Source organism: Dama dama, chromosome 30 (assembly GCF_033118175.1).
Source record: "Dama dama isolate Ldn47 chromosome 30, ASM3311817v1, whole genome shotgun sequence".
In the NCBI taxonomy this organism is placed as follows: Eukaryota; Metazoa; Chordata; class Mammalia; order Artiodactyla; family Cervidae; genus Dama; species Dama dama.
In genome coordinates, this window is record NC_083710.1 from 71,505,760 (window position 1) to 71,526,296 (window position 20,537).

Genomic DNA, 20,537 nt, shown 5'->3' on the forward strand with positions numbered 1-20,537 from the left:
TGGGAAAGACTAGATATCTCTTCAAGAAAATTAGAAATACCAAGGGAATATTTCATGCAAAGATGGGCTTGATAAAGGACAGAAATGGTATGGACCTAACAGAAGCAGAAGATATTAAGAGGAGGTGGCAAAAATACACAGAAGAACTGTACAAAAAAGATCTTCATGATCCAGATAACCACTATGGTGTGATCACTCACCTAGAGCCAGACATCCTGGAATGTGAAGTCAAGTTGTCCTTAGGAAGCATCACTATGAACAAAGCTAGTGGAGGTGATGGAATTTCAGTTGAGCTATTTCAAATCCTGAGAGATAATGCTGTGAAAGTGCTGCACTCAATATGTCAGCAAATTTGGAAACCTCAACAGTGGCCACAGGACTGGAAAAGGTCAGTTTTCATCCCAATTCCAAGGAAAGGCAATGCCAAAGAATGTTGAAACTACTGCACAATTGCACTCATCTCACATGCTAGTAAAGTAATGTTCAAAATTCTCCAAGCCAGGCTTCAACAACATGTGAACCATGAACTTCCAGATATTCAAGCTGGTTTTAGAGAAGGCAGAAGAACCAGAGATCAAATTGCCAACATCTGCTGGATCATAGAAAAAGCAAGATAGTTCCAGAAAAGCATGTATTTCTGCTTTATTGACTATGCCAAAGCCTCTGACTGTGTGGATTCAAAATAAACTGTGGAAAATTCTGAAAGAGATGGGAATCCCAGACCACCTGACCTGCCTCTTGAGAAACCTGTATGCAGGTCAGGAAGCAACAGTTAGAACTGGACATGGAACAACAGACTGCTTCCAAATAGGAAAAGGAGTACGTCAAGGCTGTATACTGTCACCCTGCTTATTTAACTTATATGCAGAGTACATCATGAGAAACACTGGGCTGGAAGAAGCACAAGCTGGAATCAAGATTTCTGGGAGAAATATCAGTCACCTCAGATATGCAGATGATACCACCCTTATGGCAGAAAGTGAAGAGGAACTGAAAAACCTCTTGATTAAAGTGAAAGAGGATAGGTTTGCTTAAAGATCAACATTCAGAAAACTAAGATCATGACATCTGGTCCCATCACTTCTTGGGAAATAGATGGGGAAACAGTGGAAACAGTGTCAGACTTCATTTTTTTGGGCTCAAAATCACTGCAGATGTTGACTGCACCCATGTAATTAAAAGACGCTTACTCTTTAAAAGGAAAGTTATGACCAACCTAGGTAGCATATTAAAAAACAGAGACATTACTTTGCCAACAAAGGTCTGTCTAGTCAAGGCTATGGTTTTTCCAGTGGTCATATATTGATGTGAGAGTTGGACTGTGAAGAAAGCTGAGCGCCAAAGAATTGATGCTTTTGGGTTGTGGTGTTGGAGAAGACTCTTGAGAGTCCCTTGGACTGCAAGGAGATCCAACCAGTCCATTCTAAAGGAGATCAGTCCTGGGTGTTCATTGGAAGGGCTGATGCTGAAGCTGAAACTCCAATACTTTGGCCACCTCATGTGAAGGGTTGACTCCTTAGAAAAGACCCTGATGCTGGGAGGGATTCGGGCGGCAGGAGAAGGGGCTGACAGAGGATAAGATGGCTGGATGGCATCACCGATTCGATGGACATGAGTTTGAGTAAACTCCAGGAGTTGGTGATGGACAGGGAGGCCTGGTTGTGTGATTCATGCGGTTGCAAAGAGCTGGACACACTGAGCGACTGAACTGAACTGAGAACTATTTTGACCTGTAGTTACAGAAACTGTATGTGTAGTAGAAAAGGCTTGGCTTTTGGAGAGAAACAGTCTTAGTTATTAACTCTGGGTGTTTTTCTCAATTTCTTTTCTTATTGAATGCAAGGAGAGATGGGATTATTGTAAAGGCTACAGGCCTTGCATGTGGAATGCAAACAAGCCAGTGTTTCAGTAAATGATAGCTATTTTTACTATTATAGCCCTTTTCTCTACAAATATACTTGCATATAAATGAAGATTTCTCCTCACTGTTTTCCCTAACCCCACACCCCCAAATCCTGGATTAAAAAAACAGTAAAAAGAGCAAATTTTCTTGTATTACATATGTTAATTACAACATGATATATTATACTAAATTTAATTTAAGTAAACATTTAAGTTCATTGATCTGAAATATTTCCATTAGTATGATAAAATAGGGAGAAATGAAGCAATCACAGTGACAGTATCAATTCAGACTGATGACATCAACTTCAAGGCTCAGGAGTCAGAGGCTTAGGAGTTGAGTCTGTTTCTCTGTTTGCTAGGTGCATGATTCTTCATCTGTAAAAGAGAGATAATAATACTATCAACCTCATAATGTTGTTTTGAGGATGAAATGTAGGAGTGATTTTAAAGCACCTGATTGCTAGGGACATAACAGCCACTTTATAAATGTTTGAATAATTTTGAAAAAAAATTAGCTCTTGATTTTAAGCTCAGTCAGTTTTTGGTAAAACACATCCATAAAATATGACATGTAAGAAAGAAGGTATTTGAATATTCAACTTTCATTGTTTAAGTTTATATTTATGTAGGTACTCTATACATAGTACATTATGTGAAGGCATTCCTCAGAGCAATGATGTGACCTCACTTAGTCTCAATTTCCTCATCTGTGAAATGGGGCCAGTACCTCCTGTGAAGCTTGTTGTGAGGATTAGAGATAAACAGCATCAGGGTCCACCACAGATCTTACCCTCCAGGAGCTGAGAGACGGCGTGTGCTTGTGTACAAATGATGGACCAGAATAAGACAGTCCTTCATGAGAGATGAGAGATGTAAACAGAACACTAGGAAACCAGCAGGAAGAGATGAGTCCAGGATGAGTTTATGGGAGAGTGTGTTTTGACTGAACCTGGAAAGATGGGCAGGATATTGACAGGACATGAGAGGAAGGGCGATTCCACATGGAAGAAAAGCTGTAACAAAGGCAAGACATCTGCTGTTTGACTCTGAAACCCAGCCTTCCTCTGTCAGGGCCTCATTAACTGTTTCAACAGTCTTCTGGGTGGTGTTTCTACACTAAGTCTCTGCCATCAGTGAAGGGCTCTTCATATTCTTCTGGATGGATGCCATCAAGAATCAGCAGCACCATTTCCTAGTTTGCCTCTAGGTTGTGTGTCTGCTGTTAAGTGAGAATTGGTTAAGTTTAACTTAGAGGAAAATAACGTGAATAAGAATACCTTCCTGTCAGGGGAAGGAACTGTAATATATGCTCAATTCAGGCTTTTCCGTTTAACCTAGTCAGAAAATGGTGGCTGGGCATTAACCTGACTTGGATTTTACTTCAAATCCTTTGAAATGGTTTTCCCGTCTGTGGTTTGTCCATGAATAATTGTCAGAGTAATTGTCATGCTAGCAAAGTAATGCTCAAAATTCTCCAAGCCAGGCTTCAACAGTGTGAGCTGTGAACTTCCAGATGTTCAAACTTGACTTAGAAATGGAGGAGGAACCAAAGATCAAATGGCCAACATCCACTGGATCATCAAAAAAGCAAGAGAGTTCCAGAAAAACACCTACTTCTGCTTTATTGACTACGCCAAAGCCTTTGATTGTGTGGAACAAAACAAACTGGAAAATTCTTCAAGAGATGGGAATACCAGACCACTTTACCTGCCTCCTGAGAAATCTGTATGCAGGTCAAGAAGCAACAGTTAGAACTGGACATGGAACAATAGACTGGTTCCAAATTGGGAAAAGAGTACATCAAGGCTGCATATTGTCACCCTGCTTATTTAACTTATGTGCAGAGTATATCATGAGAAACGCTGGACTGGATGAAGCACAAGCTGGAATCAAGATTGCAGGGAGAAATATCAATAACCTCAGATATGCAGATGACATCACCCTTATGGCAGAAAGCCCAGAGGAACCAAAGAGCCTCTTGACAAAAGTGAAAGAGGAGAATGAATAAGTTGGCTTAAAACCCAACATTCAAAAAAAGAAGATCATGGCATCTGGCCCCATCACTTCATGGCAAATAGATGGGAAAACAGTGAATGACATTTTTTGGGGGCTCCAAAATCACTGCAGATAGTGACTGCAGCCATGAAATTAAAAGATGCTTGCTCCTTGGAAGAAAAGCTGTGACCAACCTGGATAGCATACTAAAAAGCAGAGACATTACTTTGCCGACAAAGGTCCATCTAGTCAAACCTATGGTTTTTCCAGTAGTCATGTATGGATGTGAGAGTTGGACCATAAAGAAAGATGAGTGCCAAAGAATTGATGCTTTTGAATTGTGGTGTTGGAGAAGACTCTTGAGAGTCCCTTGGGCTGCAAGGAGATCCAACCAGTCCATCCTAAAGGAGATCAGTCCTGGGTGTTCATTGGAAGGGCTGATGCTGAAGCTGAAACTCCAATCCTTTGGCCACTTGATGCGAAGAGTTGACTCATTTGAAAAGATCCTGATGCTGGGGAAAATTGAAGGCAGGAGGAGAAGGGGACGACAGAGGATGAGATAGTTGGATGGCATCACCAACTCAATGGATATGAGTTTGAGCAAGCTCCGGGAGTTGGTAATAGACAGGGAGCCCTGGTGTGCTGCAGTCCATGGGGTCGCATAGAGTCGGACACGACTGAGTGACTGAACCAAACTGAACTGAATTGTCAGAGTCAAGGAGGCACTCAAAGTCCTCCCACCAGATCTGGAGAGAGAGTGCTTGCATCTTATGCTCTGACTGTGCTAAATGAAGGAGTGGATTCAGGTCTCTTATAGAGCATGGTTGAGATTGCTGTGGTACAATGTGGTGCTGTTTTGAGAAAGAAATGAAAAAAACATAAAATCAAAACATAAAAGCCAAGTGAAACAGTTTGTGAAAACTGTCAACAGTGAAACAGAGACCAAGTAAACAGTGTTTGTGAGAGAGAGAGAGAGGCTGGGAACCTATCTTAAAATGGCCTGTTGTTTATAATTAAAGCCAAAAGCATGAGATGATAATTTCTGAGCTCCAGAAAGAATGAAGGTGAAATAATGAATTTCCACAATAGAGGTATTGCTGCCTTTCATTGGATGCACTCCAGTGTAAGCTTTGAATGAGCAGGGAACCAGTGTGCCTGTATGTCTTTGTGGCTGTCAGGGAGGGTTATGATGGAGACAATCTCTTTCTTTTTCTTGTTGTCACATGCTTTGCATATTGTGATCCAGACTAGGAGTAGGGTCCCATTGTTGGCTTGATGTGAAAATAGGCCTCAGTCACCAATAGCAAGTTACAATCAATTCATGTCCTTTTTTTATTTATGGAGTGTGTTCATATGTGTGTTTCAATTCTCACAGCATCACTGAGTTTAGTGACTCTTGTTTCTGCAGCACATTCTTTAGAAGAGGAAAGTGAGACTTAAGGAGATCAGCAAACTTCTTATCCTGGAGACCCTACTGGGCCACTTGCTTTCTCCTCAAATTTGCTAAAGTAGAGACAAAAGAGGGCTTTATCTGCAGAAAGGTACTGCTGGGCATCATAGATTGAGGCCTGACGGGTTTAGTAGATAACAAACTCCCCCAAACTCTGTTTGTCTGTGCCAGGATCTGTTCAGTGGTAATTACAGGCAATCTAAGATTTGTAATATAATGCTGTGTAACATAAACCTTGGTTGTTATCTTGTCATTCGGAAATGTTCTTATTATCTCCCCCCTCCATCAGGTACTCTGATTTGTCTATTTAGTTCTTAAATAATGTTAAATTATAACTTTTGATAGATTCCCAGATTCTCAAGTTGAAACTTCATATCCTTCTTGGCTTTGAGTTTTCCCTGCCTCCATGGACAAAAATCTACTTAGTCCAGCAGTTTTTCTTTGTGTCCCTTGAGCACACTGTTTCTTTCCCTTTGATTTTTCATGCCCAGACTGTTCCATCTTTTTTTTAATGCTTCATTTTATATCAGTTTTAGGTTTATAGAAAAATTGAGCAGGCTCTGCAAAGTTCCCACACACTCCATCTTCTGATTACCACTCCCCTCAGTTTTCACTATTATCATCTGCATTAGTGTGGTACATTTGTTACAATAGATGAACCCAAAACAATACATTAACTAAAATCCACACTTTACATTAAAGTTCATTTTTTATTGTACATTTCTATGGGTTTTGACAAATACGTAATGTCATACATTCACTAGTACATTATCATACAGAGGTTTTACTGCCTTAAAAATCTGTGCTCTGCATCTTCATCTTTCCCCCTCACTCAACCATTAGTGGTCACTGATCTTTTTCATGTATTTATAGTTTGCCTTTTTCATAGTGTTTTAGAGTTAGAATCATACAAAATGAAGCATTTTCAGACTGGTTTCCTTAATTTAGTCAAATGCATTTAAGATTTCTCCACATCTTTTCATGGCCTGATAACTCATTTATTTTTATTGCTAAATAATATCCCATGGTATGGTTGCACCTCAGTTTGTTTCTAAATGGAGATAGTGAAAGCCATCTTTCTTGTTTCTAGTTCTTGGAAATTATAAAAGAAACTGATATGACTATTGTGGTACAGGTTCCTATGTGGACATAAATTTTCAATTCATATGGGCAAATATCTAGGAGAATGATTACTAGATCATGTAGTAAGCCTCATGTTACACGTTGTAAAAAAAGTGCCAAAATATCTTCCACAATGGTTGCGCCATTTCACATCCCATTAGTAATGAATTATAGTTCCTGTTGCTCCACATTCTCTTCAACATTTGGTGTTTTCAGCGTTTTGAATTTTAGCCAGTCTAATAGGTATATAGTAGTATCTTGTTGTTTTGATTTGTAATTTCCTAATGACATTTCTGTCGAATATCTTTTCACATGCTTATTTTTTCTGCTTCCATTTCTTGTACTGATCTTGTCAGTCTACCACTTGCCTTAAGTATCACTGTGGAAGACACAGGTCGGGTATTATCTCTTCAGAGAGAGTGGGAAGCTGAGGCTGAGGTCAGTAAAATGTTTCATTTAAGACACCTTTACTCCTTGATAAAGTAAGACCTGTGCCTTCACCTCCTGGGCCACCAGCTCTCACACCTGTGTCTCTAGCACAGCCCTTCACACCTGCATGCCCAGCTGCACTGTGACACCACTGGGAGGTCATCTCGGCTTGTCCACAAGAGAAGTCTCCTAAACCTGCCTCCACTATCTTCCCCAACTCAGTAAATGGAGACCCTGTCCTTCCCCTTCCTCACCTCAGACGCCATAGTCCTCTTCTCTTACAGCCCACACCTGTCCCGTCAGCAGGGCTTACAGACTCCGCCTTCCTAATGTGTCTGGAGTGTGAGCTCATCTCTCCATTCTTGCTGCTTCCTCTCTGGTCCTGGCCACTGTCATCTCTCACCTAGGTTATTCCAGTAGCCTCCTCGCTTGTATCTGCCCTCACCTTTCTCCCATTATTGTCTGTTTTCCACAAAGTGCAGGACTGATTTCTTAAAAACCTCAGACCATGTCAGTACTCCCCTTACTCCTTTATTGGAGAGACCCCAGGCTCCTCCTGCTCTGTCTCCGCCCTCACTCCCCTCACTCACTCTGCTCTCCTGCCTCCTCGTCCTGACCCCCTTGGGCATCTCCCCGTGGCCCCTGCACCCGCCCCTCCCTCTGTGAGGAGCAGCCTCTCCAGGTCTGCCGGAGCCCCTCCCCCTCCCCCAGATCTGCTCACACCCGCTCTGAGCAGAGCCCTCTGACCCCAGTGTGGACTCACTTCCCTTCTTTACTCTCCATTTGACTTCCTTTTCCTTCTCGTCCTTAGTTCCTGGGCTCAGGTTAATTTTCCGTATTGTCCGTCTCCCACCATGGAAAGAAATTCTGAGACCTTGTTTCCTCATGGCTGAATTCTTGTGCCCAGAACGATGCCTGCTGTATAGTTGATGCTCCATAAATACCTGTTATAATGGTTAAATGCATAAATGCTCTGAAAAAAAATATAGAATGAAAGCACATTAAAAGTCCTGAGAAGTTTTTTTTTTTTTTTTTAATGTTCAAAGTTACAATTTAGTTGCTATGAAAGTAAGCACACTGCTGCTGATCAAACACTTGTATGAAGTACTAACGCTAAAGAGTTAAGATGGCAGGAGGACAACACATTTTAAATTTTTGTTTTTTTCCCTTTTTTCTCTCCATGTAGGATTTACAGTTTCTGGAGAATGGAGATCTAACTGTTGTAGGAGACCGAGGAACCACACTGAGTGGAGGGCAGAAAGCCCGGGTCAGCCTTGCCAGGTAAATGGCATGTCAGTTGTCATCCTGCCCCTCCTCCTCCATGGCTCCTAGTGGATGTAAGCACACAGACCCTGCTCACCAGGTGGGCCTGTGTGAAGCAGGGTCTTGGCTCTTTCCCTAGGCTCTTGGAATGAACATAGAGTTTTCGAACACAGTCATGATTCAGAGATGAGACTCAGGGAGTGTGAAGTGTCCTCTTCTGATGTCTCTTTACGTTTTCTAGAGCCCTGTATCAGGATGCAGACATCTACCTCCTGGATGATCCGCTTAGCGCAGTGGATGCAGAAGTCAGCAGACACTTGTTCCAACAGTGAGTTTGCCCCTGCTTTCTATCATCTCTGCTTTCCAGGAACTCTGTAGGGATCAGGGAAGAGAGCTTAGGAAAGCCTTTGTACTTTGGGAGACTCAGTTCGCTCTGCCTGGTCTCTCTCTCTCCCCACCCTTCCCCTCACAGAAGATCCATCATAGAGAAATTTTGCATCATGTTGAGGTCAGGACAGGGAAATACAGCAGATGCTTCCAGTTTGTGGAGGACAGTGGGGTCTGTGCTTTAGGGAGTGAGGGATAGATGGCAGATTTCCCCCTGCTACTTGTAGTTGCTGAATCCAGACCCCAGGGATAAGAAGGATGATGAATAGGGTGGTCTGGTGGTCTAGTGGTTAAGAATCTGCCTTGCAATGCAGTGGACATGGGTTTTACCCCTGTTGGAGAACTAAGATCTCTTATGCCATGGAGTAACTAAGCCCATGGGTCACAACTGTTGAGCCTGCATGATCCAGAGCCTGCATACCACAGCGTGAGAGTCTGTGCATCACAACAAAAAATGGAGTATGAAACGACTAAGACCTGACACAGCTAAATAAATAAATAAATATTTAACAAGAAGAAAGATGATGCATGCTTTTAATTTTTCTTCTTCTTCCTTTTTTTTTATTTTTGTTTATGTGTCGGGGGAAATGTTCGGCATAATCTTGAGTCTAGAGTGACCTTGTGAAATTACAGGAGGCTCACTCTGCCTCTGGCGTCACATGTTCTATGCGCACAGCCCGGTGGTTTAGACATAGCCTTTTCTTAAAGTTGTCCAGGGCACAAGACCTCAGACTTCCCCAAGTCATCCATGTTGGTCCCAAACTCACCTCCAGTGCTTGGCTCATGCTGTCCCCTCTGCCTGATGTATCTTTTCCCCTCTCCTCACCTTCAAGTTCTTTTTTTTTCCCCCCTCTGTGTAACAGTTTAGAAGTTTTGTTTTTTTTTTTTTTTTTTTACTTTTTTAAAAGTTTTAATTGGAAGCTAATTACTTTACAATATTGTATTGGTTTTGCCATACATTGACATGAATCTGCCACGGGTGTACATGTGTTCCCCATCCTGAACCCCCCTCCCACCTACCTCCCTCCCCATCCCATTCCTCACTGGGATGACCCAGAGGGATGCATGCTTTTTAAATTGGAGAATGGGACTAGGTGACCTGCTACTTGGCTGCCAGTTTTTTCCTCCATCATTTGTTTAAGGCACGTTAGAAGCCAAGATTTTAGTACTGGCATACGACTTCTGTGGAAAGGCCTTGTTGGTTTATTTTGCTTGTCGTTTCGTTGGTTTGAAATTCTTACTAAAGTCTAGAATTTCAAAGTGATTTATTCCTCACCAGCATATGGCCTCAAACATTAACATTGCTTCATCGATGCTTAGTAGAATGAATACTTAGACCCACATGTAGGGTTAACTTGAATTTGAAACTAGGTATCTAGAATCTGGCTTAAGTCCTGACTCTCACTTTGTGTTTCTGGAATTTGTTGTTGGTAGTTCTTGTTTAACCACTGAATCCCTGAGGTAGAAAGACTCTGATGCTTTTCTGTGTATAATGCGTCCTAATACATGCTGACTGAGACCTCTGGTGGAGTCTAGACATTCTTTTTGAAAGTCTCACAAACTTGCTTTTTCTGAAGCAGCATCCACATCTGCTCCATCTTGCTGTTGTTCACCTTGGTGAAGCCAACGAGTCCTTCCAGCTGCACTTATTAAAGCGCTGCTGTGTGCCCTGAGATCGATGCCCTTAGAGATGTCACTGCACAAAACCTCTTAGTTTACAAAGCAAGACAGTCAGCCAGGAGAGGGGAAGAACCAACACTGGGTAGAATTAAGGGAGACTAGGACACTCAGCTCTCATTCCTGCCTGTAAGGAACCTGTCTCTACTTGGAGCTTGTTAAGACAGAAGGCTGGGAAAAGGTCAGCAGTTCAGTTCAGTTCAGTCACTGAGTCGTGTTCAACTATTTGTGACACCATGCCAGACCTACCTGTCTATCATCAAATCCCAGAGTTGACTCAAACTCATGTTCATTGAGTTGGTGATGCCATCCAACCATCTCATCCTCTGTCGTCCCCTTCTCCTCCTGCCCCCAATCCCTCCCAGCATAAAGGTCTTTTCAAATGTGTCAGTTCTTCATGTCAGGTGACCAAAGTGTTGGAGTTTCAGCTAAAGCATCAGTCCTTCCAATGAATATTCAGGACTGATTTCCTTTACGATAGACTGGTTGGATCTCCTTGCAGTCCAAGGGACTCTCAAGAGTCTTCTCCAACACCATAGTTCAAAAGCATCAATTCTTCGGCACTCAGCTTTCTTTGTAGTCCAACTCTCACATCCATACATGACTACTGGAAAAACCATAGCTTTGACTAGATGGATGTTTGTTGGCAAAGTAATGTCTCTGCTTTTTAATATGTTATCTAGGTCAGTCATAACTTTCCTTCCAAGGAGTAAGTGTCTTTTAATTTCATGGCTGCAATCACCATCTGCAGTGATTTTGGAGCCCCCCAAAATAAAGTCTGACACTCTTTCCACTGTCTCCCCATCTATTTCCCATGAGGTGATGGGACGAGATACCAGTGTCTTAGGTTAGGGCTTTTCGTAGGATAGCTATCCCATAGTCTGGGTTGCTATCTCAAGCTAGTTCCCTCAGATTGCCCTCAGGGCATTCAGGCCTGTTCCTTACCCTAAGCAATGCAGCCTACTCCTCCCAGTCCCTCCCACACTTGCTAGTGGATGTGAGAGTCTGGGCTGTTGCTCTGCTGGGAGTTGCTGTTAGGCCGGTAATCTATTGGTTTTAATTATTTATTTATTTTTCCTCCTAGTTATTTTGCCCTCTGTGATTCCAAGGCTTGCCACAGACCCGCTGGAGAGAGTGTTTCCTGGTGTTTGAAAACTTCTCTTTTTTTTAAGACTCCCTTCCCGGGACGGATCTCCGTCCCTACCTCTTTTGTTTCTCTCTTTTTTTTTTTTTCAATCTTAGAAAAATCTTTTATCTTTCCTATATATTAGGTACAGCTGATTAAAATACAAGCCAGAGAAAAAAGATCCCACTCTGTGTTGATCACAAAGCTTTACTACCACAGGAGAGAACTGGAATATACCGTATCTCTGGTTCAGAAAACTTACCTGTAACGAGCTGTCAATTCTTTTTATTATTATTATTATTATTTTTTTTTTTTTATTAGTTGGAGGCTAATTACTTCACAACATTTCAGTGGCTGATATGAATCAGCCATAGATTTACACGTATTCCCCATCCCGATCCCCCCTCCCACCTCCCTCTCCACCCGATTCCTCTGGGTCTTCCCAGTGCACCAGGCCTGAGCACTTGTCTCATGCATCCCACCTGGGCTGGTGATCTGTTTCACCATAGATAGTATACACGCTGTTCTTTTGAAACATCCCACCCTCACCTTCTCCCACAGAGTTCAAAAGTCTGTTCTGTATTTCTGTGTCTCTTTTTCTGTTTTGTATATAGGGTTATTGTTACCATCTTTCTAAATTCCATATATATGTGTTAGTATGCTGTAATGTTCTTTATCTTTCTGGCTTACTTCACTCTGTATAATGGGCTCCAGTTTTATCCATCTCATTAGGACTGATTCAAATGAATTCTTTTTAACGGCTGAGTAATATTCCATGGTGTATATGTACCACAGCTTCCTTATCCATTCATCTGCTGATGGGCATCTAGGTTGCTTCCATGTCCTGGCTCTCTTTTTATCTTTTATATTTTGTCCTACCTCCTTTCAAAGACAATGGGCTGCCTTTCTGGGTGCCTGATGTCCTCTGCCAGCATTCAGAAGTTGTTCTGTGGAATTTGCTCGACGTTCAAATGTTCTTTTGATGAATTTGTGAGGGAGAAAATGGTCTCCCCATCCTATTCCTCTGCCATCTTAGGACCACCTCCGAGGACCCAGTTCTTTTGCTGAAGGACAAGTAGAAGCTCAAGTGTGGAGGGAGGAGGAAGCAGGGCTATGAGGAGAACAGCAGACATGTCCTTGCCTGTAGGAGGCAGGGTGTTTGGCAAAGAGAAGCTATTTAGAAATTCTTGCTTTCAGTTCCTGTGTTAGTTTGCTGGGGATGTGTCCATCCAGGCTGCTCTCACAGGAGACCAGAGCCAGGGAAGCTTAGAAATAACAGAAGTTTATCTCTCATAGTTTTGGAAGCTGGGAAAGTCTAAGATCAAGGTGTGGGCAGTTTGGTTTGTCCTTAGACCTCTCTACTTGGCTTCTGATGGCATTCTTCTTGCATGGTCCTCACATGGTCCTCCCTCTGTCCACATGCACCCCTGTGTCTCTGTCCTTATGTCTTAGTCTCCTCTTCTAAGGACACCAGTCAGATTATATCTGGCCCACCCTAATGGCCTCATCTAATTTAAATACCTCTTTGAAGGTCCTGTCACCAAATTCTAAAGTACTCGGGGTTAAGACATCAGTGTGTACACTTATAGGGGAAAGAATTCATTCTCAACTCACAATTCATGCTACCAAGCAAAGTAAAAAGATTTCAGCAGTTAGCAGTGTGTTTGTGTGTGTGTGAGAGAGAGAGACATGTGGGGGCAGCTTTGAGCTCTGGATACAAGGAGCTGGTGTTCCACATTCACTAGCAGGGTATTGTACGAGTTCTACCAAAGTTTATGTGTAACTTGTGCTTAGTGCTGGGGTGATGACAGAGCTCTGGAGATGAGTGGTGATGATGGTTACACAACAATGTAAATGTACTTAATGTTGCAGAGCTGTATACTTAAAAGTGGTTAAAATGATAGATTTCATGTTCTGTCTATTTTGCCACACAAAGAATGCACAGTAGTACTGACTCTTTCGAAGTAACAGAGCAGCACAGCTGACAGTTGGCATGGCCTCCAGCTCTCTGGTCTGACCCCCTTTCCCAGCCTCTCCTGATCATGGCTTGATGAATTTTCCCTTAGAGAAGTGCCTTGTGTCTTGTCATGAGTTCAGTGATGGCTCTAGTGCTGTGGCAGAGATTCCCCACCCTGCCCTTCTGGCATCATGAGTAGTTCAGCCTCCCTGTTCTCAATACCCCACCCTGAACTCATAAATGTCTGTCACTCTGTCTTGTGTGCATCTGCACAAGTTCTCCATCAGTGTAAGAAGAGATTCTGCTGACTTTTATATTTGCATCACCAGGAGGGGAGAAGACAGAGTTCTGATTGTCAAGTGTCACTGTGCTCATCACAAAAGCTTTCCCAAGTTCTTTTCTGAACCCAGGATGTATTTATAAAGCCCTCTCAACATTTTGGGTATAATGACTCTGGATGTACACTTGATAGGAACAAGCTTGTTAATTAAGACCGTCCTTTGCTAATCAGAACCACATTCTCTGGGGAAACTTAGGGCAGGGAGCATGAATGCAATATTTAGGATATCACTTAGCAGCAACTGAGAATGTTCTCAGTGAGTTAGAAAATTGGATGGAACATTATGCTATGACAGATGGTGGTTGTGTTGAAGCTTAATAATGGAGAGTATTTTGTATTAAAAGTGAGTAAATCATATTTCTACTAGCCATTAACAGTTTTCTTTAGTCATGAATCTATACCCAAGGTTATTAAGGTCCGTAAGTTTTACACCTATATGTTGTTACACTTACTACACTAAGTGAGTTCTATCACCTACATAAGGTGAGGGGCCTTAGGTGAACTGATGCAGTGACACCTGTGTCCAGCCATGGATCGTGTCCTGGTCCAGCCCTACATCATCAGACCCCCCCCCCGCCATCCTCCTGCATCATCTGCTCTTCTGGTCTGTCCTGATCAGATTCTGACACTGCTGTCTACACAGCTCACCCTCCTGTTCCAGCCCTTCATAGATCCCCCCTGTCCCCCCACCCCATTCAGGATGCAGTTCCAGGTCCTCAAACAGAGAACAGGCTTCTTTGCCGTCTGTCCCATCAACCTTTCCAGCTCATCCCCACACCCAATCAGTATCCGGCGGTGCTGGATTTATGGGGGATCCTTTCTCACCCCTGTCTGTCTGTACATACTGGTCCCTCTGTCCCAGAGCCAGAGAGCAGTGTACCAGCACACAGAAGGAAGGTGGAAGATGGGTCCTGCCATTCCCTCCTGCTCCTCCAGGGGGCCCCCCATGCCCTCTGTCTTCCCACAGCCTTCAGTGGGTGCGCTTGACTATTTATGAGTACACCCCCCACCCCGCCCCGCCCCCCCACGACCCTAAGCAGTGAATGCAGGAAGGTTCCTCAGTCCAGCATATTCTGTCCCAGGACCCCTACACCTGCTGTGTCTTCTTCCAGGACTTTCCCCCAGATAGTCTCAGGGCTCCCATGTCACCCTATCTAAGACAGCAGCGCCCCCTTGCTTTTCCCTCAGAGCACACATCACAGACAAATAGCTCATTTTTCTATACTAGTTCAGTGTATTCCCCACTCCGTTGTGCAGAGTCTTGTCTACTGTCTTGACCTGTGGGTGTATCCTCAGCACTTGGGATAACGCCTCTGCCTAACCAAAGTCTGCCAGTCGAATGAATGAATGTGGGGCTCTGTATTACTTATATCCCTTCCACAATAACCTACCATGTCCCCTCTTAACACAACATTTATATAGGATTATTTTGATATAGGGAATTATATGGTTAACAGCTCTTATCTAGAAATAATGTGTAAACAGCTAATTGCTGAAGCAGTTATTTTTTATGGCATGACTTGGAAAACTTTATTCTTAAAAACTTGGAAAATAAAGTATTTTCCTAGAGATTTGGATAAAAATTATTTGGGAAGAAATTCAAAATCATCAACTGATCACTTCATTGTAATTACATTACCTCATCTGTGATGGAATGTTAGGAAGAAAACATTTTAAAACTTATCAATTGGTCCATCTTGGATAAAGCAGCCCATCATATTTGGTTAACATCTGCCTTCAGGGACTATTGACAAGTATTTTCAACTAAAGAAAAACAATTCCATGAATTCCAAAGAACATTCCCAAGAATGTTCAAATTACTGCACTCATTCCATAAGCTAGCAAGATAATGCTCAAAATCCTCCAAGCTAGGCTTCAGCAGTATGTGAACTGAGGACTTCCAGATGTACCAGCTGGGTTTAGAAAAGGCAGAGGAACCAGAGATCAAATTGCCATCATTCACTGAATCATAGAGAAAGCAAGGAAATCTAAAAAAATCCACTTCTGCTTCATTGACTATGCTAAAGCCTTTAACTGTGTGGACCACAACAAACTGTGGAAGAATTGAAGAATTTCTTCAAGAAATGGGAATACCAGACTACTTTACCTGTCTCCTGAGAAACCTGTATGTGGATCAAGAAGCAACAGTTAGAACTGGACATGGAGCAACTGACTGGTTCAAATTAGGAAAGGAGTATGTCAAGGCTGTATATTGTCACCCATGCTTATTTTACTTCTATGCAGAGTACATCATGCAAAATGCTGGGCTGGGTGAATCACAAGCTGGAATCAAGATTGCTGGGAGAAATATGAACAAGCCTAGATTTGCAGATGATGCCACTCTTAATGGCAGAAAGTGAAGTGGAACTAAAGAACCTCTTGATGAGGGTGAAAGTGTGTACACATGTATTCTTGGTCATGTCTGACTCTGCAACCCCATGTACTGCAGCCCGCCAATCTCCTTTGTCCATGGAGTTTTCCAGGGAAGAATACTGGAGTGGGTTCCCATTTCTTTCTACAGGGGATCTCCCCAACCCAGGGATTGAATCCATGTCTCCTGCATTGGCAGGCAAATTCTTTATCACTATGCCATCTGAGGATGAAAGAAGAGAGTGAAAAAGCTGGCTTGAAGCTCAACACTAAAAAAAAAAAAAAAAGAAAACCTAAGATTATGACATCCAGTCCCACGACTTCATGCCAAATAGAAGGGACAAATGTAGAAACAGTGACATTTTATTTTTCTGGGCTCCAAAATCACTGTGGACAGTGACTGCAGCCATGAAATTAAAAGACACTTGCTCTTTGGAAGGAAAACTATGACAAACCTTGACAGTGTATTAAAAAGCAAAGACATCACTTTATGGACAAAAGTCTGTATTGTCATAGCTATGGTTTTTCCAGTAGTCATATATGGATATGAGTTGGTCCACAAAGAAGGCTGAGTGCCAAAGAATTGATGCTTTCAAATTGTGGTCATGGAGAAGATTCTTGAGAGTCCCTTGGACTTCAAAAAGATCAAACAAGTCAGTTCTAAAGGAAATCAGTCCTGAATATTCATTGGAAGATCAGATGCTGAAGCTGAAGCTCCAATCCTTTGGCTACCTGATGTGAAGAGCCAACTCATTGGAAAAGACCCTGACACTGGGAAAGATTGACGGCAAAAGGAGAAGGGGGCAGCAGAGGATGATATGGTTAGATAGCATCATTGACTCAATGGACATGAATTTGAGCAAACTGTGGAGACAGTGAAGGACGGGGAAGCCTGGTGTGCTGCAGTCCATGGGGTCACAGAAAGTTGGACATGACTTATGGACTGATTGACAACAATTCCATGAAAAACTTTAGTACTAACTGGAGGAGGGGGTTACTCAGTCAAGAAACTTAGGTACAAAAGCTGAAGTAAGACATGTCAAAAGGTAAAAACAAATCTGTTTGGAATTAATGAAACGATGGTGCATGTGTCTGCATCCCAAGGTCTTCTTTCTGATCACAGACCCTGTGTCCAGAGGGTTCCCTCAGGTTTTTTCTATTCTGAGTCCAAATCATATGACCACTTGTGGTTAGGGAGGAGTGGGGAAGAAAGCTGACATTTACTGAGCAGACTGGTGGCTAGACTTCTCGGAACACATGATTGCCATTGATGTTGTTCTGAGATGAAGAAACTGAGGTTTAGTGGCTCATCTGATGGAACTGAGCTGCAGTCTACTGCCTCCAGGTTCTCCACCTGACTCACTCAGCAGGCTGAGCTCTGGCCCGTGTTCCTGAGACTTGCTTTCTGAGGGTGCAAGGCACTCAGAGTACGTGCCTGGAGCCCTGCCCAGGCTCACTGGGGCCTCAGACCTGGCTGAAGGGGTTGTGGACCCTGTAGGAAGAGACTGGGACTGAGTTCCTTGGGATCTGCATTTAAAATGTAGGGGCAGTTTGAGGGGGTTGCTGTGAAAAAAAAAAACACTTTTTTGGATAGTTTGGATAGTTTGGGGGGGTCTTGGCTAAGAGAACTGTGTGTCTTGAAGTGTTGGATGATTTCCTCTGATTTGGGTCATTTAGACTCTCATTTTTCATTTTCATATTCAGGAAGTTTTTGGTTCAAATGAAAAGTTTAATTCCTGGTTGGGATGGAATGTTGTAGAGACGTATGGAGGTCACACTAGCATCCATTTTCTATCTAATGCTATTTGGGAAGAAGTGTCTAGAAAATGCACCCTGGCAAAGGTTACCAAGAGTCTATTAATTTTTTGTTGTTACTATGTACCTTATAAATCATAAACAATCACTTAGAAAACTGCCTGAGAAAAATGTACAGAGTTTTAAATGACATAGATTTCTCTTCTCCCATTCGTGTATAGTGATGAAATAGTGTTTTAGTTCAGTCAGGTTTTGGAATCTCAGTATTAGTCAGTTGTTTATCATCATGAAACATGTAAATAATTGATGAGTTTTTTGAGGAAAAAAAAAAAACCTAGCTGTTGGTACCTCCTTCACTGGACTGGTTTTTAGAATTTTTTAGCAGAGCTGGATTCAGGTTTGCTGCTGATGAATTTGAGGACCTCGTCAGATTTATTGATTTATATTGGTACTTAGTTTGTATTATTTATTTGGTATTTAAACCATGGATCTTCAACTCCTGTGTTGTCTTTGTCTCATGTTTTCAAAATATGTGTTTTCAATTGGAAGCACCCCCATTCATGTTTTTACATACTGTACGTTTTACATTTGTAGGTGTATCTGCCAAGTCTTGCATGAGAAGATCACAATCTTAGTGACTCATCAGTGGCAGTACCTAAAAGATGCAAGTCAGATTCTGCTATTGGAAAAGGTAAGTAATTTCTAGAAGTCTGTGGAACTTGCTGACACTCAGGTGTGTTGAAAGCCAGGACTCCCAACAGGTCACGCTCCTTAGATTAATGGTAAATGCCCTCTTTTCCCTCAGTTGTACACTCCCTTCTTCTCAGAGCTGGTGGTATTCTTACATTTGAGGATGAATCCAAAGGCCTGTAGAAATGTCACTATTACACTCTAAGCCACATAAAGCCTAAAGTGTATAGAAGTGCAACCGCAAGGCTACTGAATCATCACTGTTCTAGTGAAATTGTCAAGGATAATGATGCAATGTTATTTAGAACTTTTTGTTTTCCTTTTCTAGGATTTAAGTCAAATTGTATTATTTGGAAATTAGAGATACTAAGACCTGTTTGTATCCACATGATTGTCATGCACAGTTTGCCTGAAGAGCATTTTCCATTAGTACAGGAAGCAAGGTTGGGTATCCAAGCACCTGGGTCAGAGACGCCCACTCTGCTGGTGTCCCCAGTTGCTGGTCTCCCTGCCCAGGTCTCTATGTTCCCAATACATGTGGGAGCCTGTGCAGCAGGACAAGGCCCTGCCCACCCGGGGCTCCTGTTCTTATGGGGACAGATATGACAAAGAAGGTGACATCTTGGCTCCCTCCCTGAGGAGCTGGTGCCTCACGGGGTCTGAGCGACATGAAGGTGGGGACTGTGCTGTCACCTGGGAGAGGGAATCTGAGGCAGGGGGTCTTAATGAAGGAGCTGACCTGGAATGTTGGAGGAAAAGCAGGAAGACCAGCGTGTCTGACGAGAGTGAGCAGGGGGACGTGGAGGGAGCTGGTCTCTGAGCAGTGGGCAGTGAGCCCAGAAATGAGATGGAAGTCTTGGATGGTCCAGAGCAGAGGAGGATGTGGTCTGATGTGGGATTTAAAAGAGTCCTCTGATGGTCACTGGAGAGGTGACAGCAGAAGCAGTTAAAAGTCTTAGTAAAGCTGAGAAGACAAAAGTGTGGACTCAGGCTAGAGTATCAGTTTCTAGAGCTGCTATAACAAAGTACTGCAAACTGGGTGACTTAAAGCAACAGAAATTTATTTTATTTTATTGAAATATGGTTTATTTATAATATTGTATTAATTTCTGCTGTACAGTGAAGTGATTCAGTTATACATATACATATATTTATTTTTAAATATTCTTCTCCATTACGGTTTATTATAGGATACTGAATATAATTCTTTGTGTGCTACACAGTAGGGCCTTGTTTATCCATTCCATATATAATGCTTACATCTGCTAATCTGAAACCTCTCACTTGAAGTCTCCCCAGCTCCCTCCCTGTTGGGAACTACAGGTCTGTTCTCTATGTCCTCAAAACAACAGAAATTTATTGTCTCCCTGCTCTGGAGGCTACAAGTCCCCAGTCCAGGTGCTGGAAGGGTTATGCTCTCCCTGAAGGCTGCAGGGGAGAATCCGTCCTTCCTGCCACTGGTGTGCACCGGCCTTCCTTGTGTTCCTTGGCTTCCAGCTCAGTATTGTGGTCTCTGCTTCTGATACCACGTGGCCATTGTCCCTTGTTTGTCTGAGTCTCTTCTGTTCTCATAAGGACATCTGTCATATTGGATTTAGGGTCACCCTGCTCCAATGTGGCCTCATCTTAGCTTGATTGCATCTGCAAAGACCCTGCTTCCAAATAAGGTCAGTTCACAGGTATCATGTTTAGGGCTTGAACACACCTTTTTAAGGGGCCACCCTTCAGTGCACAATACCTCACATGATTGGGAGTGGGTTGGAGATTAGGGAGAATTTTTCAGACTTGGTAATTGTTTGATATTTCACCCCTTGGTTTGTCTGTGTCTGTGCCTCAGCATCTCTCTCTGTTGTTAACCCTTGTCTCTTTCAACAGACCCGTGGCCAAATCTCTCACTTATCAAATGAATTTCTTCTCTAAGAAAGATTATTAAAATACAGAATCTCTATCTTTTGAAGCAATTCCATGTGTAGACTGTTCTCCACCCCTCCAGGAATGTGGAGCTCAGATTTCTTTCTTTTTTTTCTTTCTTTTTTTTTTTTTTCTTTTTTTTCAGATTTCTTAAGCTTGA

The 20,537-nt window shown here is 42.6% G+C and overlaps 1 protein-coding gene across 1 annotated transcript in view; it reads left to right on the forward strand.

Moving 5' to 3' along the window:
- The window catches only part of LOC133049633 (ATP-binding cassette sub-family C member 4-like), a 287,184-nt gene that overhangs the window by 148,896 nt on the left and 117,751 nt on the right, over positions 1-20,537 (forward strand). Inside the window, exons 12-14 of the mRNA XM_061133773.1 lie at positions 8,088-8,182; positions 8,406-8,492; positions 18,371-18,467. Of these exons, the coding sequence (XP_060989756.1) occupies positions 8,088-8,182; positions 8,406-8,492; positions 18,371-18,467 (279 nt within the window). The remainder of the gene's footprint in view (positions 1-8,087; positions 8,183-8,405; positions 8,493-18,370; positions 18,468-20,537) is intronic.